The sequence below is a fragment of the Desmodus rotundus genome, chromosome 7 (assembly GCF_022682495.2).
Source record: "Desmodus rotundus isolate HL8 chromosome 7, HLdesRot8A.1, whole genome shotgun sequence".
NCBI classification, from domain to species: Eukaryota; Metazoa; Chordata; class Mammalia; order Chiroptera; family Phyllostomidae; genus Desmodus; species Desmodus rotundus.
In genome coordinates, this window is record NC_071393.1 from 100,326,427 (window position 1) to 100,354,280 (window position 27,854).

Sequence of the window (27,854 nt, forward strand, 5' to 3'; positions counted from 1 at the left end):
TATTCCCCCTCCACCCCCAACCCTCCAGCATCCCTCCCTTAGTTCATTGTCCATGGGTCATACATATAAGTTCTTTGAATTCTCTGTTTCCTATACCATTTTTATCTCTCCCCGTCTATTTTATGCCTACTAATTATGCTTCTTCCCTGTACCTTCCCCCCCATTCCTCCCTTCCCCCGCCCCAATGAAATCCCTCCATGTGATGTCCATTTCTCTGATTCTGTTCCTGTTCTAGTTATTTGCTTAGTTTTTGCTTTTGTTGTTTTTCTTTTCTTTTAGGTTCATTTGTTGATAGTTGTTTGTTGTCATTTTACTGTTCATACTTTTTATCTTCTTTTTCTTAGATAAGTCCCTTTAACATTTCATATAATAAGGGCTTGGTGATGATGAACTTCTTTAACTTGATCTTATCTGGGAAGCACTTTATTTGCCCTCCCATTCTAAATGATAGCTTTGCTGGATACAGTAATCTTGGATGTAGGTCCTTGTTTCATGACTTTGAATACTTCTTTCCAGCCCCTTCTTGCTTGCAAAGTTTCTTTTGAGAAATCAGCTGATAGCCTTATGGGCACTCCTTTGTAGGGAACTCTCTACTTTCCTCTTGCTGGTTTTAGGATTCTCTTTATCTTTAATCTTGGGTAAGTTAATGATGTGCTTTGATGTGTTCCTCTGTGGGTCCAACTTCTTTTGGACACTCTGGGCTTCCCGAAAGTCTATTTCTTTCACCAGATTGGGGAAGTTTTCCTTCATTATTTGTTCAAATACATTTTGAATTTCTTGCTGTTGTTGTTCTCTTTCTGGCACCTCTATAATTCAGATATTGGAACGTTTCAGGTTGTCCCAGAGATTCCCCAGTCTCGCTTCATTTTTTTTGAATTCTTATCTTTTCATTCTGTTCCAGTTGGATGTTTATTTCTTCCTTTTGCTTCAAACTGTTGTTTCTTTCCTGTCACTGTTAGTTCCCTGAATATTTTGATTTATTTCATTTCGGGTATCTTTTTTTTTTTTTTTCATTTGTCAAGCAAGCTCAATCAGTTCTGTGAGCATTTTGATTACCAGGGCTTTAAATTCTCCATCAGATAGGTTGGCTATCTCCTCATTGCTCAGTTCTCTTTCTGAGGTTTTGCTCTGTTCTTTCATTTGGGCCATATTTCTTTGTCTTGGTGTCCCTGTTACATTGTAAGGGGGTGGGGCCTTAGGTATTCTCCCAAGCAGGGCAACCCTCCTTGCTGCACAGCAGTGCTGCCTTTGGGGGAGGGGCTAGAGACGGAACAATGCAGCACGCCTGCTGGTCTGTAGTGTACTTTCCAATGGACTCTTGGTTTTTTTTACATTTGTATTTTTTTAAATTTTTTGATATATTTATTGATTATGCTATTACAGTTGTCCTATTTCCGCCCCTTCACTCAACTCTATCCTGTCCACCCCCTCCCTCCCACATTCCCCCCCTATAGTTCATGTCCATGGGTCATACTTGTAAGTTCTTTGGCTTCTACATTTCCTACACTATTCTAACCTTCCCCCTGTCTATTTTCCACCTATCATTTATGCTATTTATTCTCTGTACCTTTCCCCCATCTCTCCCTCTCCCAATCCCCTATTGATAACCCTCCATGTGATCTCCATTTCTGTGGTTCTGTTTCTGTTCTAGTTGTTTGCTTAGTTTTCTTTTGTTTGGTTTTAGGTGTGGTTGTTAATAACTGTGAGTTTGCTGTCATTTTTACTGTTCATATTTTTTATCTTCTTTTTCTTAGATAAGTCCCTTTAACATTTCATATAATAATGGCTTGGTGATGATGAACTCCTTTAACTTGACCTTATCTGAGAAGCACTTTATCTGCCCTTTCATTCTAAATGATAGCTTTGCTGGATACAGTAATCTTGGATGTAGGCCCTTGCCTTTCATGACTTGGAACACTTCTTGCCAGTCCCTTCTTGCCTGTAAGGTCTCTTTTGAGAAATCAGCTGACAGTCTTATGGGAACCCCTTTGTAGGTAACTGTGTCCTTTTCTCTTGATGCTTCTAAGATTCTCTCCTTTTGTTTAATCTTGGGTAATGTAATTATGATGTGCCTTGGTGTGTTCCTCCTTGGGTCCAGCTTCTTTGGGACTCTGAGCTTCCTGGACTTCCTGGAAGTCTATTGTTTGAGACTTGGAGTTTCTTCCACCAGCAACCACCGTAGTCCATAGTCAACTCTTGAGTCTCAGTTCCCCCTTAAGTGAGCTGCGCCCGCGTGGTCCACTGTCTCCCTGCAGCCAGTCCTGCCACCCAGTCCAGCACTTTGCCTTGGTTTTTCTGAGCCTGGCCTGTGCAGTCAGTCCACTGCCTTACTGGTCTGGTTGTTCTGGTTGATTTTTACTTTAATTCCTTGATTGTTGGAGTTCCATGCAGTTTGATTTTCTGGCACTTCTGGTTGTTTCTTGATTTTAAATTGGTTATTATCCTCCTTTTGGTTGTGCGAGGAAGTGAAGGGTTTCTACCTATGCCTCCATCTTGGCCAGAACTGCTTATATTTGTAAAGATTTTCTTAGGTGAGAATGAAAACCCAGTAGTATAAAGTAAACAATGTATTTGACTACATGAAAATGTACAACTTTAGTGTAGTAAAAAAGACCACAAACAAAATTAAAAACAAAATGTCAGTATAGGGAAAATATCTAACATATCAAGTGATTAATGACACTAAAAGCCAAAAATATAAATTAAAAAATGAACAAAGTCCATGATTTGAATATTGACAGAACAGGAATGGCTAGTAAACATGTGGCATATTATTTACACCTGTGCTTGTCAAGGAACTAGAAAGTAAAGTAATTCCAAAATACTTATTGTCATATCAGCATAAAGAGTTACATCATTTATTATCAGCAGAATGTAGGAAAAAGGGCATTTTCATATATTGTTGATGAGACCATAAAAGCATCATTTTTACCCTCTTTTAGAGTATATATGAACTTTGCAAACTTTATGGAGTATATTTGATAGACGAATTAGGTACCCCCTAGGCAGAGAAAGTTTTTCTATATGGAAAACTCTGAAACTATATATTTATTTTTCCTATTTGATTGTTTTTATGACTTTTAAGAAGCATGAAAATAAAATATTTCTTTTCAGCTCTCTGAAGCCATTTAAACCAGGGAAATCTCTCTACTGTGACACAGAAGGATCACTAAAATATGTTGTTCAATGAAAAAACTCAAATTGCAGAATATACAACATGCATTAGGCTCTCATTGATGTTGTAAAAAATAAAACTACAGTGTATGTATACGAGGTCTGTCCAGAAAAAGTCCAACCATTGTTGATCTAACAAGAATGGTGTTCGCAATAAATGTAACCTGGCAGCCAAGGAGAGTGGACTGGAATGCGTGTGTGTAAACAATAACAACTTTACTGTACTGTCAGTGGGGGGCAGTAGACATCATTTAGTGAGCATGTGTACTTCATGGTCATCACATTCAAAATGACAGAGAGAGTAGAGTGACGAATCTGCATCAAATTTTGCACTAAGCTGGAACATTCCTCTGTGGAAACTATTGGGATGACTCAGAAGGCCACAGCTATGGGGAACTGGTGACTGGCAGCTTCATGACAACAATGCACCCACTCAGGCATCATATCAGGTACTGAGTTTTTTGGTGAGACATCAAATCACCCAAGAGACTCAGTCCTACAGCCCAGATTTGGCGCCCTGCAACTTCTGGCTTTTCCCAAAACTAAAATCACTTTTCAAAGGGAAGAGATTTCAGACCATCAAGGAGATCCAGGAAAATACAACGGGGCAGCTAATGGTGACTAGGAGAACTGTGAAAGGTCCCAAGGTGCCTACTTTAAAGGGGACTAAGGCATAACTGTCCTATCTACAATATTTCTGGGATCTTGTATCTTCTTCAATAAATGTCTCTATTTTTCACATTGCATTCATTGCTGTATACCTTCTGGACAGACCTGGTACATAAACACAGAAAAGGTACTGGAAAGTTGCACTCCAACTGTGTGTAACAGTTACACACCTCAGTCAAGAAACTGAGAGGGAGTAGCAAGGAAGTTGATGAGGTAGAATTTTCACCTTCATTTAGTAAATTTTCTGTCCTAGTTGAATTCTTTACAGTAAGGCTGTATTAAGGTATGACTTTTGAAATTAAAAAGATATAAGGTCCATTAATTAATATGTTATCACTGCATGGAAAACACAAATTATAAATGTGTTTAACACAAGTCTCACTTTTATACACTCTCACTTTCATTGTGAACAAAAATGAATACATAATTCTGTAATATCTGAATTTTTACTGTTCTTGTATTACTTTTATAATTATAAAGAACTTTTTTTAATGTTTTGATGCTTGAAACAGCAAGTTCCAGTTAAAAAACAGCATCCTGCGTACGTGATTTTCCTGATAGTGCCAAGCAAGTGAGTATTGATTACTTCCTGTATGTTTTATTTTAGGACCCAGAGCTTTCTTGCCTTCAAGATTTTTAAGAAAGTTTCTAATGAGATAATTTTGTATTTCTAATTACATAACACATCCAGAAATTAGTTATTCATCTATCAGAACTGTATTGTAAAATTATTATTATTTTTTTAAAACTTGTTTTCCACAGACCTGGGATCAGACTAGTTCAATGGGTTCCCTCCAATAGATAATTGGAAATTAGATATTTACCTAGTTACAGCTAGGAAGTGGCAAAACACTGAAGAATGTGCCACCTGACCACTGCCCTGTAAGCAAGGTATTTAAAAACTCATAGAATTTTATCATAATTCTATGTAAGAACTTGGCTAAAGTCTGAGAATCATTCATTCACTAATGATCCTTTATTTCTTAAAACATTACCTTTTAAAAAGTTAGCCCTGTTGGCTTATAATTTACACATTAATATTTTATCAATCCTATTAGAATTCACAAAATATTTACTTTAAGTATAATTGGATAGATGCATATCACATAATAGAAACGAGTGTTGGAGCCAGACAGAACTGGATTTGAATTCTAGCTCTGTCCCTTATTAACTTTGTGATCTTGGACAAATTGCTTAATTTGTCCAAGAATACCCTTGCAGGGTAGTCTTTCCTTGTAAGTAAAACAGGTACAATACCACTAAAGCTCCAGGCATTTTGTGAGGCTCAAATGAAAAATAATGTATGTATTAAATAACAGTTATCATTTATTGAACACATTTTTATTGACCACGCATACAGATATTCACAATTCAAGAAGCATGTGGGAACTAAGGAAAACTTATCTCCTCAGTAAAATGAAGATTGTATCTAATCCTCACCACACCTGCAATAGAGGAACAATTGTGAAGCACTGCACAGTGTCTAATGTCCTAAAGATGTCACATATTGAAATGTCACTGTTGCTACTTGTTACTGACATAACAGGCAACTGACCATAGTTTTCAGTACTTGGTCCAATAACTGATTAAAATCCTAATAAATCATAAAAGCAGACAAACCAGATAGTTAATCTTCCTTTTAAAAATTAATTGCACATTACTTTTTACGTGTGTATGGCACTCAGTGGAGGACTCCTCTACAGATTATCAATTTTCTACGTATCACGATCTTTGTGCACTTTTTTGTTTCATATCAACTTGCTGGAATTCCTCAAGTGTTTTTAAGTAATGAGTGTAGACAACTAAAACACCTATTTTTTAATTCCTTCACTCAAAACAGTCACTTCACATAAACAAGAGAGCACACAGTCTATGATTCATTGGTGAGGTTCAACAGGAAACGCTAACCTGTGGTCACAGAGGCCAAAGTAGTTATTTTGTGGGATAATGACTGGGGAAAGGCATGTGGGAGGCCTGCTTTGATGGTATCACGCTATATGCTCTATCATGTTCTGGGTGATTACAGGTATGTATACCTGTAAACACTTATTTGTAATATAAAATTTGTTCACTTTAGTGAATGTAACAACTCAATAATAAAAAAAAAAACACTATATTAGTCCAAAAACTAAGACTTAGATAAGGCTTTCCCTCATTTAAATTCATCACACTTTGTTTTCAAATTGTTTTTCCTTAACAATGTACAAAATCTTCCTTTGCAATTCCAAGACCAATACTGCCTGATTTCAACCACCTCAGAATCACCCCATAAATACAGGATGGGGCAAAAGTAGGTTTACAGTGGTGGGTACATAAAACACAGAGTTTATTCTTATATTACTATGTATTATTATTTTCCATATGAATAGTTGTATACTTTTCAATGTAATTCTATGTTGGAAGAATTAAATGAGTTAAACTATAAAATAATTATAAAATAACTGAAAGTGATTGTGTCTACATCAGATGCCCTTACTAATTAAATCATGTCTAAATCAAATTTTAAAATTAACCTTATTCTAATGATGAATATATTCTTTTATTCTCCTTTAACTCTTCAATCTGTAGTCTTCTTGTCTAGGAAGCACTTTATCTGCCCTTCCATTCTAAATGATAGCTTTGCTGGATAGAGTAATCTAGGTTGTAGGTCCTCGCTTTTCATCCCTTTGAATACTTCTTGTCAGTCCCTTCTTGCCCATGAAGTTTCTTTTAAGAAATCAGCTGACAGTCTTATGGGAATGCCTTTGTAGGTTAACTCTCTGCTTTTCTCTTGCTGCTTTTAAGATAAAGGTAAAGCTAAAGGAGTTTATCATCACCAAGACATTATGTGAAATGTTAAAGGGATTTACTTAAGAAAAAGAACATCAAAACTATGAATATTAAGAGAGCAACAAATTCACAACTATCAACAACTGAAATCCAAAAGGAAAAAGAAAAAGGAAAAAAACTAAGCAAACAACCAGAACAGGAACAGAATCATAGATATGGAGATCATCTGGAGGGTTATCAACTGGCGGGGAGGGCAATAGGGAAAAGGTGCAGGGATTAAGAAGCATTAATAATTGGTAGGTACAAAACAGGGGGATGTCAAGAATAGTATAGAAAATGGAGAAGCCAAAGAACTTATATGTACGACCCATGGACATGAACTAAGGGGGGCAACTGCTGGAGGGAATGGGCAAGCAGGGGGAAATTTGGACAAGTACAATAGCATAATCAATAAAATATATTTTTTCAAAAATCTGTAGTCTTCTATCACTACCTGGAATCCTTTCCCATTATTCCTTTCAATACATTTACTGACTGGAAGTATTATTATTCTTTCTAAAATAATGATCTGGCCCTGGCTGGTGTGGCTCAGTGGATTGAGGGCCAGCCTTCAAACCAAAGGGTTGCTGGTTCAATTCCCAGTCAGGGCATATGCCCGGGTTTCGGGCCAGGTCCCCAGTTTGGGCAGGGTTGGGGTGCGTGAGAAACAACCACACACTGACGTTTCTCTCCCTCTCTTTCTCTAAAAATAAATAAATAAAATCTTTAAAACAATGACTTGTTCATTTTGTAAATGTATTCAGAAACCCATGACTCTACAATGCCCTACTCCAAATTTCTGTCTAGCATTAATGACCTGCCGATGTGACCCTGAAGTTCCTTGGAGGTCTTGCATGAACTGGCTCAGCTGGTTTGTTCACATTTTGTACTTTTCTTCAACCAGCATGTTCTTTGTCAACATCATTCTTTCTGCTTGAATTGCCTTTTCTTCCCATCAAAATCCCAGCCACTGGAATTTAAGAGCCAATGCACAAACTTCCTCCCCCAACTCATAAACTAAACAATACCCTACCCTATTTGGAATTGTTTTGTCATCTAAATCCTTACCTCCTTAAACATAGTAACTGTGTTTTTCAACTAGTTTTTAAACTACTTAAGAGTAAGGATTATCTTATTTCTTGTTATCTCCCAAATGCAATTAGTGCATGAGTAGTGACATAAAAGTAACAAGACATGTGACCTTAGATATTCCTAACCTTACAATGCCATAATTTCTTCACTCTTTAAATAGGAGTAATGACACAATCCACTCCAAAGGACTATAGTGAGAATTAAATGACTTTCCACAGGTAAAGTGTGTGAAATAGTTCCAGACAAACAGTGTTGATGATATGAAGTGTTGGCTTTCATTATCATCATCATCATCATCATCATCATCATCATCATCATCGTTGTCCAAAGTTTTAAATCCAGGAATAAGCTGAATTAGAAGAAGAACCAATTCAGGTTGGAGAGGTAATGGAAGGAAATTTGAAAAACCTTCTTAAAGGAATAAACAATTAAAGGAAAAAGGTTGTGGGCAAAGGAACTGGCATATGCAAAGAGAAGGTTTTAAGTAACCTCACAAAAGTACAATGTCTTAATGAAATAGTGGTTATTTTCACAGAATACAGAAAAAAGAATCTAAATACTAAAAAGCTATCCAATGTCAGAAAAGGAAAGAACTGAGTGCAGTTAAGACACTGTCCCTTCCTGAGTAGACAGAACCAGCCTTCCTGTCCACCGATGCAACTACTAACACCTGACATGATCTGCACATGACTCGCTGTGGTGGTAACTTCAAGCTTGAGGGAAATGATGCTAAAGGTGAGTTTTTTTTATTTTTAACTTGACCCTTCTGACCTTTATAATCTATTTATTCACTATCAAAAAGACACAAAAATACTGTCCATAGTTCTCACACTGAACCTTTGCTTAGTCAGAGAGACTCACCTGACCCAGGAGTAATAAGAGGCCCCTCTAATTCAAGTGCCTCATCTTCAGACTGGTCATCCAGCTTTTTCTTTTTTTTCTTTGTTGGATCTCTGGGCTTTTTCAAGAGAGAAAGTTCTTCAGGGTGTCTGATATCTGTTAAGATAAGAAAACATTATTTTACTAGAATAACAGAAAATATAAACACTTTACACATAGTAAATCCATCTATTAACTGATTTCAAAATAAGAATTTGTAATTTACTTTGGTGTATGTGTGTTTGCTTTGCCACATATTAATGCCATGCAAAAGACTGAAATGACATTTTAAAAATCTAATGTGCCCTTAATTTGTATCTAATAAATGTAGTGACCTCAAAGTGTTAAGATAATGATGTATGGTATAAAAAGAAATATCAGAATTCTTATATATTTTTATCTAAAAACCTTAAGAAAATAAGCTTTATTTATATGGCAGCCCTCCTTCATTCTCTATGTAAAGTAAATGTAATGAAAATACTTTTATATCATTACCAAATCTCAAAAATTTTAATTGATTCAAACTTTTCTGCCTTGTCTCAAATGGCTACAAGTTTCTATGTTTATTTTCATGTGAAGAATCTGATTAGAGGCAAAAGAGTTAAATGAAAGTAACAAAGGAATTAAGGACAATCCAAATAGGTATATATTACATTACATATTATATATTGGTTTGGACAAAAAAGTATGTTTAGTTTTTTTCCGTAAAATAAAAGACACATTTTTCATTTTCACCAATAACTTCATTGATTTGGATATTCCGAGTATGTCGGCTATCTCCCGCATGGTATAACATTGATTGTCCTCACTTATTGTCTCGACATGATCACTATCAACTTCAACTGGTCTACCCAACCAGGAAGCATTGTCCAGCAACAAATCTCCAGCACCAAACTTCACAAACCACTTTTGACATCTTCATTCAATCACAGCACCTTCTCCATACACTGTACAAATCATTTTGCATTTCCATTCTGTTTTTACCTTTCTTGAAATTATAAAGCATAATATGACAAAAATGTTGCTTATTATCTTCCATCTTCAACATTAAAATGACTGCACAAAAATTCACTGACTTTGATAAGGTTTTTAAAAAATGCATGCTGATCTGACAGCTGTCACAATACACTCTAACAAAATTGTTCTGAATGAATTAAAGACAACTAAGTGCTACTAGAGCCATCTTATGGAAAACACTAAGTGAACTTTTTGGCCAACCCAATATATTATCATGTCCATGAATTGCCAAGAATTGTTAACAAGTCAATTCTTCCCAAAATGAGCTGAAGACTCAATGGAATCCTATTCAAAATTCCAATTTGCTTTTTTGTTCAAGTTGACTGTAAAATTTATATGGAAATGAAAACAATCCTATACTACTCAACACAACTTTTAAAAATAATAATAAAGTTGGAGGACTTATACTACCTGATTTCAAGACATCATAAAGCTACAGCAATCAAGACGGTGCAATTATTGGCTGAATTAAAAGACATACAGATCAAGACAATAGCAGAGAGGGCCCACATATAGGTGGTCAATTACTTTGAACAAAAGTACCATGGCAGTTAAAGAGAAAAGGGCAATCTTCTCAACAGTGCTAAACAAGAGTCATATTTTTTAAAAAATAACAATAGTCTTCACCTAACACAATATGCAAAAATTAATTCTAAATGGAAAGACCTAAAAGAAAATATAAGTAGACAAAGATTTCTTATATGAGACACACACACCCCCCACATAAAAACCTGCCCTTTATTATTTTTTTAAAAAAGCCAAAACCAAAAACCTACTCTTTGAAAGATACTGTTGAGATAACCAAAAGTCAAGCTGTATACTGGGACAAAATTTTCATAAAACATATACATATTATCTGACAAAGGACTTATATCCAAAATAAAAAGAACACATATAGACCAATGTGGTAAAAATTTGGACAAGCACTTTACCAAAGAATACACAAAATGGTTAAGCAACACATGCAGAGATGCCCAACATTATTGGTCAGGAAAATACAAATTAAAAACATAAGATAGCATTATACATGCCTCAGAGTAGACAACATTATTATAAGACTGTTAGCTTGTGTTGGTGAGGATGTAGAGGAGAAACTAGAACTCTCATACCCAGCTGGTGAGAATGTGAAATGAGATGAGGTTGTTTTTTTTTGGGGGGGGGATGGTTTGGCAATTTATTCATTGTTAATACTATTACAGATGTATCCCATTACCTCCACTTTGCCCACCTCCACCCAGCCTCTGTTCCACCCCCAGCAATTTCTTATAAATTTAAACACACACAACTCAAACATTCACTCCTAGTTATTTACTTAAGAACATGAAAAACGTATTTGTAATACCTTTATGCATAAAAGCCCAAACTAGAATAAGCCAAATAGGTAAACAAAATATTTTTATGGCAGTGGAATACTCACACAACTCATCAGTAAAAAGAAGCAAACTACTGATACATACAATAACATATGTATCTCTAAACCAAACCACTGCATTAAGTGCAAGAAGCCAATTAGAAAAGAGTATGTACTGTATGATTCCATTCATAAAATTCAAAAAATGCCAACAAATCTATAGTGACAGCGCAGATCAAAGGTTGTCTGGCTGAAGTTTCAGGGCTGATGGAAATGCTCTGTATCCTGATTATGGTAGTTTCACAGATGTAAATATCAAAATTCATCACACTGTACACTTTAAATAGGTTCAATTTTTTTTTCTGATTATACCAAAATAAAGTTAATTATTAAAAAAATGTAAAGAGAGGAAGAGCCAAGGGGAGAAAAGGAGGGAGAAGCACTGGGTCTATACATCATAATGTTTGACAGCACCACACTGTGTGTCAGAATATGAATCGAGTGCACAACAAAATACAAACCACTGAATAACTTGTAAGGCTATAGACTACTGGGTCACTAGATCAAAGCTTTATACCTGGCAGTCTGTACCTTCAGAAGCCCACAATATCCACTAGATTGAATCCAGTATTATAAATTCAGGAAGCTTTCTGTTTGTAGGGAACCTGAAACTAGGAGAGACCATACCACTGAAGGCCTGACGAGGCACAACTTAAGGTAGAAGCACATAGCCAAACCACCTGGATTCAAATGTCAACTCCACTATTTATTAGCTGTGTGACTTTGGGCAAGCTACTCAACCTGTCAGTGTCTGAGTTTCCTCATCTGTACAGGGAGAATAGTGCACCTCAGGAGGTTGTTGTGGAAATTAAATGATTCACATGGGAAAAGTTTCTTGAACAGGGCAGGCACTGTACATAACAAGTACTTTAAGTATTAGGTGTTAATGCTTTGCTTTAACTTTAAAAAATATACAATAATTTGAAAATTACAAAAAGTATAAATAATCAAGACCTTTAAAACCTGTTCTTGAAAAGTGGAATATGACTATGTAAATAAGTGATCTTTTTAATAGATGTATAAAATTCTGTGTAGATATAATTTAACCATTCTTCTAATATTGTGTCCCTTATAAATAATGATTATAGAAACATCTATGTACACATTTTCCCACATTTTATTTCTTTAGGAATTTACTGAAGTAGAATTACTGGATCAAAAGTTATAAATAACTTCAAGGCAAAGTGAACAGGATGGGCATGTTATTTTTTAAAACTTGCTTATTTGAAAAACAGTACATTCATCTCCTTGTTTTATTTTACATTTCTTTCATTAGTAGTCACGTACATTTCCTTCTTTTGCTCACTTTTCAATTAAATTTCTTCAAATCAAAGTTAATTTGCATATAAAAAATTAACAGTGAAAATCACTGTGAACTTAGGACCTTAAAAATTTTTTATATACACTTTATCCCATGTTTAAAAAAAGAAGTCCAAAAAAATCTTTAAATAGCTATATGGGTTTCTTTCTTTGTTTCTCTGTTGGTTATTTGAATTTTACCATTAGGAACACTCCTCACCCCTTTTTTTATTGTTATTCAAGTACAGGTGTCTCCATTTTCCTCCCACCACTCCCATCTACCCCATCCATCCCCACCTCCCACCCTTGATCCTACCCCTCTTTGGCTCTGTCCATGTGTCCTTTATACATGACCATTCGGAACACTTCAATACACATTAGGTTTTTGTTTTGTTCTGTATTTTACAAGCTATTTATGGGGGATATTTTTTTGAAACATAAAAATAGAATTACCAGAAAAACTGTCCTGAACACAGAGCTTACCAGACAGTACATGAACACAACCACTTTTTAATTATTAATAAATTTGGGGTAAGTACATCTTAAGGACTAAGCAGCAGAAGTCACGTTAAAAATCAATGCTAGTCCTTAAATTCTATCACTTTCTCAAAAGCTTCTAGCGATAGCTGGTTTCTTTTTAAAGTTAAAAATAGGCTAGCATATATTTTACCTAAAGTTACACAATTAAAAATCAGGCATTTTCTTCACTCTTATATATCCAAGGTATAAAGAAGTTAACCCATTTACCCTCAAATGTAATTTTGGGGGTTTGATGCATTAGCACTAATTGCTGATTATGTAGATTCAGAAACTCTTAAGCTATTTCAGGTATATCTTTTGAGCCATATTATCTAATTAATAAAATCAAATCATCATTTCTTCAACTACTTTGAAAAGAAACAGATTTAACATTCTAAGAGACCTAATGATTTATGAGATGCACTTTAGTGTAACCATGCTAAATAATTCTCAGTACACCTACAGTTTTAAATGCCATCACTGCCCATGTTGGGAGAATACCCTGCAGCGAGGTGACAAGCTAAACCCTATTCAATGCAAAGCTTCCTAGGGACAACAACCCACAGACGTTTGAGAAAGGCCTCTGTGGTAAGAATTCTAGAGATACCCCCTTAAAATTCCTGTCCTTGGGTATACAGTCACACACTGATCAAGGACCTGCTATGAAGAGGATTTGCAAGTGGAATTAAAGTTATTAATGGACAGATTTTCGAGAGAATACCCTGGATTGTTTGGGTAGGTCTAGTGAAATCACATGGGGCATTCCTTCCAAATAGAAAAGGAAGAGAAAAGCAGATGAGAGATGGGACAGAAGGAAAGGGACCACAAGTCAAGGACTCAGGGCCTCTAGAAGCTGAGAATGGCCCCTGGCAGACAAACTAGAGGGAACTTCAGTCCTACAACCACATGGAACCAAATTCTACCATACGAAATTCCTTCTCAAAGACTTCAGGAAGAAACACTGCCCCACAGACACCTTAATTTCAGCCTCATAAAACTAACTATAGGACCCAGCTCAGCCATGATGTGCTGGAACTTTTAAACTACAGAAACTGTGTTGTTTTAGGCTGCTAAGTTTATGGTAATTTGTTATGGCAGCCATGGAAAACTCAGAGATTCTAACATGAAAGAGACCAAATGAAAAGAAAAAGAAAAACAACTAAGGGAGACAGAACTCATGCAGAGAACAAAAGAATAAAACAAAAACTCATTAATTACAATTCTCAGAAAAATAAGATAATCACATCTATGAAGAGTCCTTTCCTTTCTTCTTCTTCTTCTTCTTTTTTTTTTACTATTTTGTTGAGGCTTAATTTATATAAAGCCCACATGTCTGAAATGTATTCATGAATACCTGGGTAACAAATATCCAGATAAAAATATAAAACACTGAAAATTAAAATTGATATCCACAATTATAAAAAAACAACAGAAGAGAGATAAAGTCAGGTAACAGGATCAATCCAAGAACAAAATCTAATTACCAGCAGCAGAAAGAACAGAGAAAACAAAGGAGGGGGAGAATTGGGGCACATTACTATGAAATTTTTAAATGGCAGGAAACAGATCCTGTAAATTTCCAGAGAGAAAAAGCAGTCTACAAAGAAAGGATGAAAATAAAATTTAAGAACACTATCAGAATTATTAAGAGCAACACTGGAAGCTAAAATACAATGGAACAATGACTTCCCAATTCTGAGGGTAAATAATTTTCAACCCAACGATTCTATTGAAGGTCAAAATAAGACATTTTCAAATATAACATCTCAAAAACTTACATACCATTCATCTTTTTCTTAGTACATTGATGGAGGATATAGCCCACCAAAAATGATCAAAGTTGAGAGAGAGGACAATTTCTTTGGACAAAGGTGAAGGGAAGTCCTGGGGCTGTGACTGTACACCTTGGCCTAGAAAATATCCACCCCAGATTACTGGAGCAGGATGATGAAGAGGCTTCAGAATATCTCCAGGAAAAAAAGGGGGGAGGCGGGAGATTATCATCAGATTATGTATTTGATCATGAAAACTATAGAGAATATGAAATGTAGAACAATTAGCAAAAGATACTGGTTGAAAACTAGCAAATGGTAAAAAGACCTATGAAAGAGGAAAAGTAAAAGTATACATTTTGGTTCAGCAAGTAAAAATATTTACCTTGTCTAAATGGTGGCTAAATGGTACCAATTTAGCCAAAAATTATAATAGTTATAATAAAAGGGGGGAAAGCTGAGTAAAAAGAAATGAACAAATATCTAAAACTAGTAAATCTAGAAATAACAGTATAAGCACATTATTTAAATAATGAAATTTAATGTCAGAAACACTAGAAATGAAAAAAAAGTGGTAGGGAATGTGATTAGGGGAATGCCATTTTAACTTTAACTCTGTATCTATTGCTTTGATAATTTTTTTTTTAAATGCTCCTGCTTACTATGTAAAGAATATTGGAATGAACAAGAATGGATAAAGGAGAGTGTTTGGGATGCTGTTGAATTTAAGGGTGGTGATGTGGTATAGTTGAACAGAAGTGGCAGAAGTGGAAAGATGTGAAAAGATTGAAGATGTATCTTGGGAGGCAAAATTAACACTTCTAGGTGACTGATAATACATAGATGAGGACGAGGTGCTAAGAATGACTCCCAAGTTTCTAGTATAAGTATCTGGAATGGTGGTACATTTTGCCGCTATGGAAACTTCTAACTGACAGAGTAGGGGAGGAGGGAGCACAGAGATTTGGTAAGGAATACTATGAGCTCAGTTTTGAACATGTTCAATCTGAAATGTCTCTGAAAGAAATGGTTTTATTATTATAAATAGTGTTTCAGTGAGCAAATGATGGCTTTCAAAAAAAGGTATATGGCTAGGGAAAAATATCAAGGAAAAATAAAAAAATGGAGGGTCTCAACTAAGATGGAGTACAGGGACTTCATTTACCCTCCTGTATTAATTAACCATTAAGAAAGGAAAAGAAAGGCTTTCAGACATTAGACAAGAAGCACAAGAGAGAAGAGAAAAAAAAGACCCGGACGAGCCCTTTGAGTGTACCAGCTTACTGCCTAGTAGTGCAGTGAGGGGTGGGGGACGCAAACAGAGCCTTGTCTTACTGATTTGAGACATCTGAGACAGAGTTCAGGGCAGCCAAGAAATAGCTAGAATTTATGGGTCAGAGTACTGAAGAGAAGGGAGCTCCACAGAGAGCAGAGGAGAGCTGCACTTAACTGCTGGAGTCTGGCTGAATACTAGTCTGTGCATTTGGGAGAGAAAGGCCTCCTTGTACACAGGTACAGAGAAGAATCCCCAGAAGGAAATCAGCCCTAGACTGAAGGCACTTCTAGACCTACCCCCACACAGCTTAAAAGCAGGATCCAACAGATTTCAATTAATCTGACTGTTGACCAGAAAAAAAACTAACACTACTTAAAAAATCCAGCCACCAACAATGAAAAATGTAGTAGAGTCCAGTATTCAATCAAAAATTACCAGGCATAAAAGAGGCAGGAAAATATGACCCCTTACCACAAGTAAAGGGAAAAAAAAGAAAGTAAAAGAAATAGAAATAACTATATGAGTGACAACATGGATGGACCTTGAGAATATTATGCTAAGTGGGGAAGAGCTAAGAACCCTATGATTTCACTCATATGTGGGATACAGAACTAAAACTCATAGACAAAGACAACAGTATGATGTTACCAGAGGGAACGAGGTGGGAGGGTAGTGAAGAGGGCCATACACATGATGAGAGAAGATGATTTGACTCTGGGGTGGTGGGCACACAATGCAGTTTACAGATCATGTATCATAAAAACGTACACTTAGAACCTGTATGATCCTATTAACCTATGCCACCCATTAAATTTAATTTTAGAAAAGAAACAACTACAATGATAGAGTCAGTAATCAAAGATATTGCAGTAGCTTTTATAAATATATCCCGTATGTTAAAATAAAGGAAAGCATAAACATGAGGAAAATGAAAGATCTGTGTATTTTTAAAAGGCCAAAATCAAACTTCTAGTAATGAAAAATACATTTGAAATGAAAAATACACTGAACAGGATTATCAACAGATTAGCAGAAGATCAAGGAACTTAAAGCAATGGACACTACTCAAATGAAGCACAGAGAATAAAGACTGAAAAAAGGAACACAGTATCAGCGACCTTTGGAACAATAATCAGTCTGATACATATGACACTGGAGTCCCACAAAGGATGGGAGGTGTGGGAGGGGACGCTAAAAATTATCTGAAGGACTACTGGTTGAAAATTATCCAGATTTGACTAAGACCACAAATCCACATATCTAAGAAGGACAACAAACCTAGAACAGAATAAACCTAAGAAAAACTATTCTAATAAGCACATCATGGTTAAGTTGCCGAAAACCAGGATAAAGATAATTCCTAAAAGGCTAACAGAGAAAACATACAGAGGAACACATAAAAGAGCAGTAACATATTTCTCTGAAATACAAATTATGGGGGCTGGGGATGGGGAGTCCTGAACACTTTGCTCCATATCAAAAATTAAGGTAAAATCAAGACTTTACGAACAAAAAGTGAAAAAAATCATTACCAGCAGACCTGCACCATAAAAAGGTCATATGAAGTCTTTCAGATAGAAGAAATCCAAACATACAGAAAGTATCCTCACACAGAGCACTGACAACTAGTGTGTGGGCAATTACAAAAAAAAAAAAAAATCCTATTTTCTAATATTTTCAAAAGACAATTATTATTTTAGGGGAAAATAATGTATTATGGGTTTTAGCATATGTGAAATTAAAACATATGACAATAACACAAAGAACAGGAAAGGTGAACTGGAGCTATACTATTATAAGGTAATTATTATACCATGTGTGAAATGGTTTATTGTATTATTTGAGCAAAGACTGTGAGTAAATTAAAAGTCATGTTGTAAACTCTAGAGCAACCACGAAAAAGACGAAATGAAAGTGGTAATATCTACTAAGGCACAGGTAGAAATAAATATAATCATAAACCCTCCTGAATTCAAAAGAAGGAAATAAACAAGAAAAGGAACACAAAAAAATAAAAATAAATAAATACCACATACAAAATAACAAGATGGTAGATTTAAACCCAACCACATTGATAATCAAATTAAATATAAATGGCCTACACGGTTTATAAAAGGGCAGAGATTATCAGAATAGACTTCAAAAAGCTGACGTAACTGTATGTTGTTTACAAGAAATCCAGTTTAAAGACACAGGCAGATTAAAAGAAATAGGACAGAAAAAGACATAGTGTATCTTTTGTTATCAGAGAAGGTATATTTCAAAACAAACAATATTGTCAGGAATATAGAAATTCATTTCATAGTGATAACAGAGTAAATTCTTCAAGAAGACCTAACAATTTTAAATGAGTATGTATACTACGAATACTTCAATAAAACTGATAGAAGTGAAAGGAGTAAGAACAAATCATGATTGAAGACTTCAGTATCCCTCTCTTAACATCCAACTTGCCCTGTCATTCACAGAAAATTCCCATCCAATGACAATAACATAATTCTTTCACATGCACATAAAAAGTTTAATATTCTTGAGATCACCTTTATCATGATGTGTTCATCTTTTTTATTTTTTTAAAAATCACTTTTTTAAAAATTCTTTTTATTTATTCATTTCCAGAGAGAGGGGCAGGGACAGAGAAAGACAGGGAGAGAAATCTTGTGGTTGGCTCTCATGTGCCCCCAAGTGGGGACCTGCCCCACAACCTAGGCGTGTGCCCTGACTGCGAATCAAACCAGTGATCCTTTGGTTCATAGGCCAGCACGCAATCCACTGAGCCACATCAGTCAGGGCTGTTCATCTTTTTTATATATTGCTATGTTGAATTTGCTAAAATCTTGTTAAGGATTTTTGTGTTTATATATATATACATATATATAACCATTAAAGAGATCATAAACTGGCGGTCATCAAAATTAAAACTTTTGTTCTTCAAAGACACTTAATGAAATTAAAAGGTAAGCCAGACAGTAAAAAATATTTGTAAAACATATCTAATAAATGTTCCATATCCAGAATATGCAGAAATGCTTACAACCCAATAAGATGACAGACAACCTTTTTTTTTTTTTTTTAAAGGAAGGTGAAGGATTCAAACAGACACTTTATCCAACAATATACATGGTGGTAGCCCTGCCCGGGTAGCTCAGTTGGTTACAGAGTTCTCCCAATATGCCTAAGTTGCAGGGTTCAATTTCCGGTCAGGGCACACACATGAAGCAACAAATGAGTGCATGAACAGGTGAACAACAAATCTCTCTCCCCCCACTCTCCCTCCATTCCTTCCTTCTCTCTCTCTAAAGTCAATTATTAAAAAACATTTTAAAAAAGGAATATACACGGTGGCGATTAAACACATGAAAAGATACTCAATATCATTAGTCATTAAGATAATGCCAAATGAAGCCACAAGGAGATGTTACCCCACATCCACTAGAATAGCCCAACCTACAAAAATGTTACCAGTAGTTAAAAGTGATTCTCCATTTGTCTTTCATCTTTATCTTCATAGAAAAAGCAATACGTAGTTTGTTTTTGTTTAGGGTAGTAGTTTTTCATTCCACAGTAAGTGAGGCGTTACAGTATTTGTCTCTGTCTGACTTAATTTCACTTAGCATATGCCTTTAAGATCCATATATGCTGTTGTTGCAAATGTCAGGATTTCCATCATTGAATCATTATTTATGAATAATATTCGATTGTGTGCGTGTCTGTGTTTACCTCTTTACCCATACATCTGTTGATGGACACTTAGGTTGTTTCCAACACCTAAGGTTGTTACAGTATTGGCTATTGTAAAAAATACTGACTATGAATACAGGAGTACAGTATTTTAATTTCCTGTAATATGGGGAATGGGAGCCTAGAAATAGACCTATATAAATACAGTCAATTCATCTCTGGCAAAGGAGCAAAGCCAATACAATGGAGAAACGATAATTTTTTTTTTCTTTTAAAGTTTTTGAAGTTAAAAGTATTGAGGTAACATTGTAAATAACATTACACAGGTTTGGATACACAACTTTATAATACATTAGCTGTATACTCCATTGCATATTCACCACCCAAAGTCTAATCTCCTTCCATCACCATATATTTGACCCCCTTTATTCTCTTTGTACTCCCTGAATCCCCTTCCCCTAAGGTAACCACCATTCCATTGTCTGTTATCTCTGAGTTTACATATGTAGGTTTTTATGTGGTCATAAAATTTAGAATCAGTTGAATGAATACCTAAGAACATAATTGCTGAATCATATGGTAAGACTATGTTTAACTTTGTAAGAAACTGCCAACTCTGACAGAATTTTTCAAAAAATGGTGGTAGAACTGGACATCACTATATGCAAAAAAAAAAGGATCTAGACCCAGACCTTTCACTTTCACAAAAATTAACTTAAAATGTATCACAGGCCTAAATATAAAATGTAGAAAAACTATAAAACCTCTAGATGATAACATAGGAAAAAATCTAGATGGTCTTGGGGTTGGCAATGACTTTTAAGATACAAGAAAAGCATAATCCAAAAAAAAGTAACTGATAAGATGAAGTTCATTAAAATTAATTTCTGCTCTGTGAAAGAAACTGTCAAAGGTAATGAAAAGATAAGCCATAAACTGGGAGAAAATATCTGCAAGCGCTTATCTGATAAAGGACTGTTACCCAATATATATAAAGAACTTTTAAAACTCAGTAAGATAACAAACAACCTGATTAAAAAACAGGCCAAAGACCTTACCAGACCTCACAAAGGAAGATGTACAGATGGCAAAGGAGCCTATGAAAAGATGCTCCACATCATATGTCATTTGGGAATTGCAAATTGAAACAAGACACCACCCTACATTTATTAGAATGGCCACAATCCAGGTCACTGTCAATACCAATTGACAATGGCCAATTGGCGACAATTTAGAGCAACAGGAACTCTCGTTCATTGCTGGTATAAATGCAAAATGGTACAACTAACTTTGGAAGACAGTTTGATAGTTTCTTACAAAACTAAACACATTCTTACCATCTGATCCAACAGTCACACTCCTTAGTATATACCCAAAGGACGTGAAAATATTATGTTCACACAAAATCCTCCACATGGATGTTTATATAGCAGCTGTATTTACACTTGCATATCTTGGAAACAACCAAGATGACCTTCAACAGGAGAATGTATAAACTGTGGTACATCCAGACAATGAAATATTTTTTAGTACCAGGAAGAAATGAGCCATCAAGGCATGAAAAGACATGGAGAAAACTTAAATGCCTACTACTAAGTGAAAGTAACCAATCTGAAAAGGCTATAAACTCTACGATTCCAACTGAAAGACATGTTGGAAAAGGCAAAACTACAGAGACAGTAAAGAAATTAGTGATGCCCAGGGGGAGGGCAAGAGAATAGAGCATCACTAAACAGGCAATTCAAAATATAAGGAACTCAGATGGCAAGTAAAGATATAAAAACATACTTAAGTTTATAAACTAAAACGAAATTGTGTATTTTTTTCACTTGGAGAAGCAAACACTAAAAACTGACAACTCAAGTTTTAGTGATGATTTGGAGTGAGGGGCTCTCTTACATTGCGGGTTGGAATGTAAACTGGTACAACCACTTGGGAGAGCAATTTGACAGATGTGAAATAAATTACATATACACTTAAAACAATTCCACTTCTTACTTAAACACTCAAGAGAAGTTCCTGCACACACGTTCAATGGAAGTAACACAGCAATGGGAGTAACATGTATTATTTTGGGGTATATATTTACACATAGATATGAATACATGCATGTGTTTTTAAAAGTACTGGGAGGGTACACACTAAATTTATGATAGCAGTTGCTTTTTGAAGGAAACTAAGAGACTGAAGGAAATTAATACAGGTGAACTTCACCTATATTATTTTGATTTACAAGTCTGACAAAATGATATCAACTATTAAATTATCTGTAATTGTATTTTAATTTTTCCTTAAAATTTCATTAAACATGAGAACCATTATCATTTCAGAGTCATTAGATCAAAATAGTAGTGTCAATCTACCTGTATTTTCCCCTAATCTAGCAATTTTCAAACTTTTTCATGTCATGGCACACATAAACTGGTTAGTAAAATTCTGTGGCACACCAAAAATATATTTTTGGCTAACCTGACCCCTCCCCCCAAAAAGTAGGTATAACTAGGTTTAACTTTGATCACTCACCTGGACAGCTACTATTGTGTTGTCATTTTTTTATTTGACAATCTAAGGGAAAAGAGGTCAGTGCCCCTGACTGACTAGTGAGGTACGGCATGTAGTAAAAGTTCTTGTGGCCCATCGAGTGAAAACTGCTGCCCTGATCTACAGCACAGTAGAGTTATATACTAGTGGTAAAGACAACAGTTCACATTTTCTCTGATGGCTGAATACTTCCAGTCACATGACATAACTGGGTCAGCCAAAATTAATCCACATCTCATTTTCAGAAAGCGTGAATAGAATCGCTGCAAGAGTGTTCAAATTGTAGACTGGTTAAGGAGGACAACACTCATGGTCATTTCCTTAGAAGCTGTGTCAGGCCTTAAATGAAGGAAGTGACATAATCTGCCTGAATCACTAAAATCAAATAGTGACTTACGTGAAGGAAACACTGCAAAAACTACATCCCTGTGAAAATAATACCTGTTTCCTTCCTGTTCTCTTCTCCTTTCCATAAAAATAAGTCATCAGAATCAAGTATTATATAACAATAAATACCTGATATACTTCTAGTAAGGAAAGAATCTCTACTAGATTCCTCCTGTTCCACCTTAACCCAACATTTCCTACCTTAAAGTAATATAAAAACTTTAAAGTAAAAATTTCACATATACACATGAACATACAGAGCCCACCCTAAGCCCTATTTCTTGAGATAAACTAAATGTCAGTGATCAGTCATATTATACATACATCATATAATTCATGCTTTCATGAAGAATTTATGTAATACTTACTGAAAGTCTTACAGATGTCAGAAACAGCTTTGAAGACTCTATCAGAAAAATTCACTTTCACTTTCACATACTTCATGTTGGGAAGTTGCAGGCGAAGCAGTTTGTGCTGGGGGGTGAACTGAAGCTTAGCATCTGCCTGAATGCCGTACTTATCCAAGGTCCAATGAGTCTTAAGAAGCCACGTTCTCTTCTTTTCCCACCAGAGAGCATGGTCAGACCAATCTTTTTTTACATCTATTAAAAAAAATGAACAAACAAAACACTTAAAAATCATCAAGACTACCTTGAGAGAAATTAAAAGCAGGAAACTAAATAATTGGGTATTTAATACAAACAATTAAATATTAAGTGCCTGTTATGTGATAGGTACAAAAGAAATACTAAAAAGCTAAGGAAACACCCTCCTGTCCTGGAAAGCTACAAGATAGCCGAGGCAAAATACACAGGAACACTAATAATGCCTGAATTAGGTACAATGAGGGAACCCATGGGTGACAGAGTATTCTCTGTAGTCATTCGAAGAGCAAAGAGAAGCCTGGGGGCAGAAATCTAAAAGATAAATAATGAAGTGGACAACATTCTGATAATAAAGTAGGTAAGAATGCTGAGGTTTGTGAGGCTACAGAAGTGTGCTGAGGTGAGTAAGGAGTGGGGAAAAGTAAAATACGGAACCAGAGTGAACAACAGCTTAGGTGAAAAAGACCAAGGAGAAAAAACACCCATGAGTAACACTATAACCTGAGAGAGAAAAACAAACAAACAAACAAACACCTACATCCCACCCCACACAAGGTCCCAAATACACACAGTTGTTTGCATGGAAAAGAACACGCAGGGGACCTGCAAGAAGCAACCAGTCAATGTTTCTCTCCCTCTCTTTCTCCCTCCCTTCCCCTTTCTAAAAATAAATTAAAATAAAATCTTAAGGAAAAAAAACAAACCAGCATTGAAAGCCCAGGGCAGAAAAAGGTAACTCTTGCAAAGAATGACAGCAACCACGTAGAGTTAGGCAAAACTGAACTGAATTAACGGTAGGTAAATATGTAAGACTTTCTTCGCAACACTTTGGTTCAGTCACTTCTGTGGTACTCTGATACCAATTCAACCATTACGGAAGCTACATCACATGTACTCCCAGTAGGGGCAGAAGGGAGGGAAAAAGTTGTAGTCTGTACTCTGAAGATGATGATGATGATGATGATGATAAGTAGTAGTAGTAGTAGTTGTAGTAAAAGAAGATGATGTAGTAGTAGTAGTAGTAGTAGTAGAAGTAGTAGCTGTGATTGGTAAACACTGCATTAAATCATTTGGGTTCCCCCAAAAGGCAAACCTGAGGTAAGAACTTTGGTGCAAAGAGCTTATTTGGGGGACAGGAGAACCAGAAAGCACACTTGAAGGGATTAGAAAAAGTGAGTCATGGGAAGAAAGTTCTATTAAGGGTTTACTAACAGCTGTGGATACTGGAATTCACTCCTGCCAGAGACCCTTTGAATAATCACGTAGAACATGCCTTAGAATTGTCCCAGTGAGCAAAGAGAAAGCCAGGGTACCTATCCATTTCTGTGGTAGAGGGTTGCTCCCAGGGCCATTAAATTCCCAGCACTTCCTGGATGCCATGCATGGGCCTGACCACCAACACTCAGGCAGAGTGAACTCAGGGACCCTAGTGCTTAAGCAAAGAACACCTCAGGATCTGCCCGCTACAGCAGCCAGTGAACTCTGGTAGGGGAGAGGGCCTCAATAACATCTGTTATAAACTTGAAAGAAATGCGTATTCAGACAAAAATGTACTGTTTTACAATGGTGTCAGGACGAAAAGCAATACTGTTAAGCCATAATAAATGGCAGTCTCAAATGTGGGCCAGCAGGAAGATGCTAAAACACAAAGGCAAAGACACCAACAAAAGGAGTTGAGTAAGCTCTTTGGAGTAAATCACAGGTAAAGTTCATGAAGAGGTCATTTGTCACCAACACCAAAAGTTTGAAGTTTAAAAACAGTATCTACAATGTGGAGTGTGAAAAGGACTATTGGTCAAGAACTGGACTTCTCAAGTCAAAATTACATAAGGATGCCATTACTATGCAAGGCCCCAGGGTCAAATCCTGCCTTCTGCCTGATTTTGTGGGGCCCACCAGCAAAGAATAGTTTTTATAACTGGATTCTGACACTATCTCCTGGTAGCGTCTACCTGACATCTCCCAGGAGATAGCGTCAGAATCCACAGGTTAAGAGTTCAGTCCTACAAGATTGCCCCATCCCTTCCTCCACCAAACACACTTCAAACACTGGATGCAAGCGCAGGTTACCTGTACTTCTGACCTACTGGCTATTGATTGGAGGTAGCAATGACCCACTCCAACTCAAAATGCCAACTCAAGTTCAGGCCTGCACCTGTACTTCTGAACCACTGGTTATAACTCAAAGGTTCCCATCAGCTTCTCCTTGGGCTTGATTAATTGTTAGAATGCCTCATAGTACTCAGAGAAACACAGTACATACTACATCAGTGGCTTACTGTAAAAGGATATAACTAAGGAACAGCCAAATGGAAGAGATGCATAGGGCAAGGTATGTATGTGGGAAGGGGTACAGAGATTCCATGCCCCCTACAGGGATGCCACTCTCACTTCCCTGTGTCCAGCAACCTGGAAGTTTTCCGAACCCATCCTTTTGGCTTAGACACTTTATTACATAGTCATGATTGATTAAATCAATCTCCAGTCCCTCACCCCTCCTGGAGATCAGGGGGTGGTAAGTTCCAACCCTTCACTCCTAACTTACATAAATGTCTAATCAAGACTTCCAGACAAGAGAGGAGGTGTAGGGAGATAACCTTTGCTTCCCTGCACAACCAAAAGGAGGACAACAAAAAATTTAAAAACAAAAGAACCACCAGAACTGCCAGAAAATCAAACTGTATGGAAATCCAACAACTAAGGAGTTAAAGAAGAAACCTTCAGCCACACTGGTAGGAGGAGTGGAGATGGGTAGCCAGGGCAGAAAGGACACGTGGCAAGGCGGCAGCTGGAGGACTGGGTGAGCGAGGCGGCCAGCTGGCAGGCAGGTGGTCCCACATGCGAGTGTGGATAAACCAGGAGGAACAACTGAGGAGCCAGACAGACCACGCAACCCAGGGTTCCAGCGTGGGAGAAAAAAAGCCTCAAAACCTCTGGCTCGAGAAACTCCCAAGGTCCTAGAACATACACAAACCCACCCACCCAGGAATCAGCACCAGGAGGGCCCAATTTGCCTGTGGGTAGCAGGGTAAGTAACTGAAAGCCAGCCCAGAGCCAAGCAAGTGGCACTGGTCCCTCTCCCGACTCCTCCCCCATATACAGCACCACTATGCAGCAACGTGGGTTGCCCCACCCTGGCGAATACCTAAAGCTCCACCTCTTAAAATGTTACAGACGTGCCAAGACAAAGAAATCTTGCCCAAATGAAGTAACAGATCAAAGGTCCAAAAATAGAACTAAGTGATGAAGAGACAGCCAACCTATCAGATGCAGAGTTCAAAACACTGGGAATCAGGATGCTCACAGAAATGGTTATTATGGTCACAAAATAGAGGACAAAGTGAAGGCTACACAAAGTGAAATAAAGAAAAATATACAAGGAACCAACAGTTGAAGAGAAGGAAACCAGGACTCAAATCAATGGTTTAGAGCAGAAAGAAAAAACAAACATTCAAATGGAACAGAATGAAGAAACAAGAATTCAAACCAACGAGAAGCTTAGGAACCTCCAGGACAACTTTAAATGTTCCAACATCCGAATCATAGGGGTGCCAGAAGGAGAAGTGGAGAGCAAGAAATTGAAAACTTATTTGAAAAAGTCATGAAGGAGAACTTCCCTAATCTGGCAAACAAAATAGACTTCCAGGAAGCTCGGAGAGTCCCAAAGAAATTGGACCCAAGGAAGCATACACCAAGGCACATCATAATTACATTAGCCAAGGTTAAAGATAAGGAGAGAATCTTAAAAACCGTAAGACAGTTACCTACAAAGGAGTTCCCACAGCTCTGGCTGTGTGGCTCTATGGATAGAGTCACCAGTTCCATTCCCAGTCAGGGCACAGGCCTGGGTTGCTGGCCAGGATCCCAGTGTGGGGAGCACGAGAGGCAACCAACCACACACTAATGTTTCTCTCCCTCTCTTTCTCCCCACCTTCCCCTGTCTCTAAAAATAAATAAACAAAATCTGGAAAAAAAAAGACTCTCAGCTGATTTCTCAAAAGAAACCTTACAGGTAAGAAGGGGATGGAAAGAAGTATTCAAAGTCATGAAAGGCAAGGACCTACATCCAAGATTACTCTATCCTGCAAAGCTGTCATTTAGAATGGAAGGGCAGATAAAGTGCTTCCCAGATAAGGTCAAGTTAAAGTAGTTCATCCTCACCCAGCCCTTATATGAAATGTTAAAATGACTTATCTAAGAAAAAGATCAAAAATATAAACAATAAAATGACAACAAACTCACAACTATTAACAACTGAGCCTAAAAAAAAAAAACCCAAAAGCAAAAACAAACTAAGCAAACAACTAGAACAGGAACAGAATCACAGAAATGGAGATCATAGGGAGGGTTATCAGCAGGGAGGAGGAAGGGGAGGAATGGGGAAGAAAGTACAGGGAATAAGAAGCATAATTGGTAGGTACAAAATAGATAGGAGGAGGTTAAGAACAGTATAGAAAACAGAGAAGCCAAAGAACTTCTATATACGACCCATGGACATGAACTAAGGGTGGGGGGAATGCTGGTGGGAGAGGGGTGCAGGGCGGAGGAGAATGAAGGGGAGAAAAAATTTTGGACAACTGTAATAGCATAATCAATAAAATATACCTAAAAACGTCTAATCACTATGATGTACAAAACTAATGTAATATTGTATGTCAACTACAAGTGAAAATAAAATTAAATAAAATAAAATCCCAACCATCTACATGGCTGGTTCTCCAGGC

The 27,854-nt window shown here is 36.6% G+C and overlaps 1 protein-coding gene across 8 annotated transcripts in view; it reads right to left on the minus strand.

Moving 5' to 3' along the window:
- Positions 1 to 27,854, minus strand: part of FERMT2 (FERM domain containing kindlin 2) — an 80,121-nt gene that overhangs the window by 24,732 nt on the left and 27,535 nt on the right. For all 8 annotated transcript variants that reach the window (XM_045201321.3, XM_045201320.3, XM_045201319.3 and 5 more), the window contains exons 3-4: positions 22,894 to 23,127; positions 8,605 to 8,739 (exon numbers count right to left, since the gene is read on the minus strand). In XM_045201321.3, the coding sequence (XP_045057256.1) occupies positions 8,605 to 8,739; positions 22,894 to 23,127 (369 nt within the window). The remainder of the gene's footprint in view (positions 1 to 8,604; positions 8,740 to 22,893; positions 23,128 to 27,854) is intronic.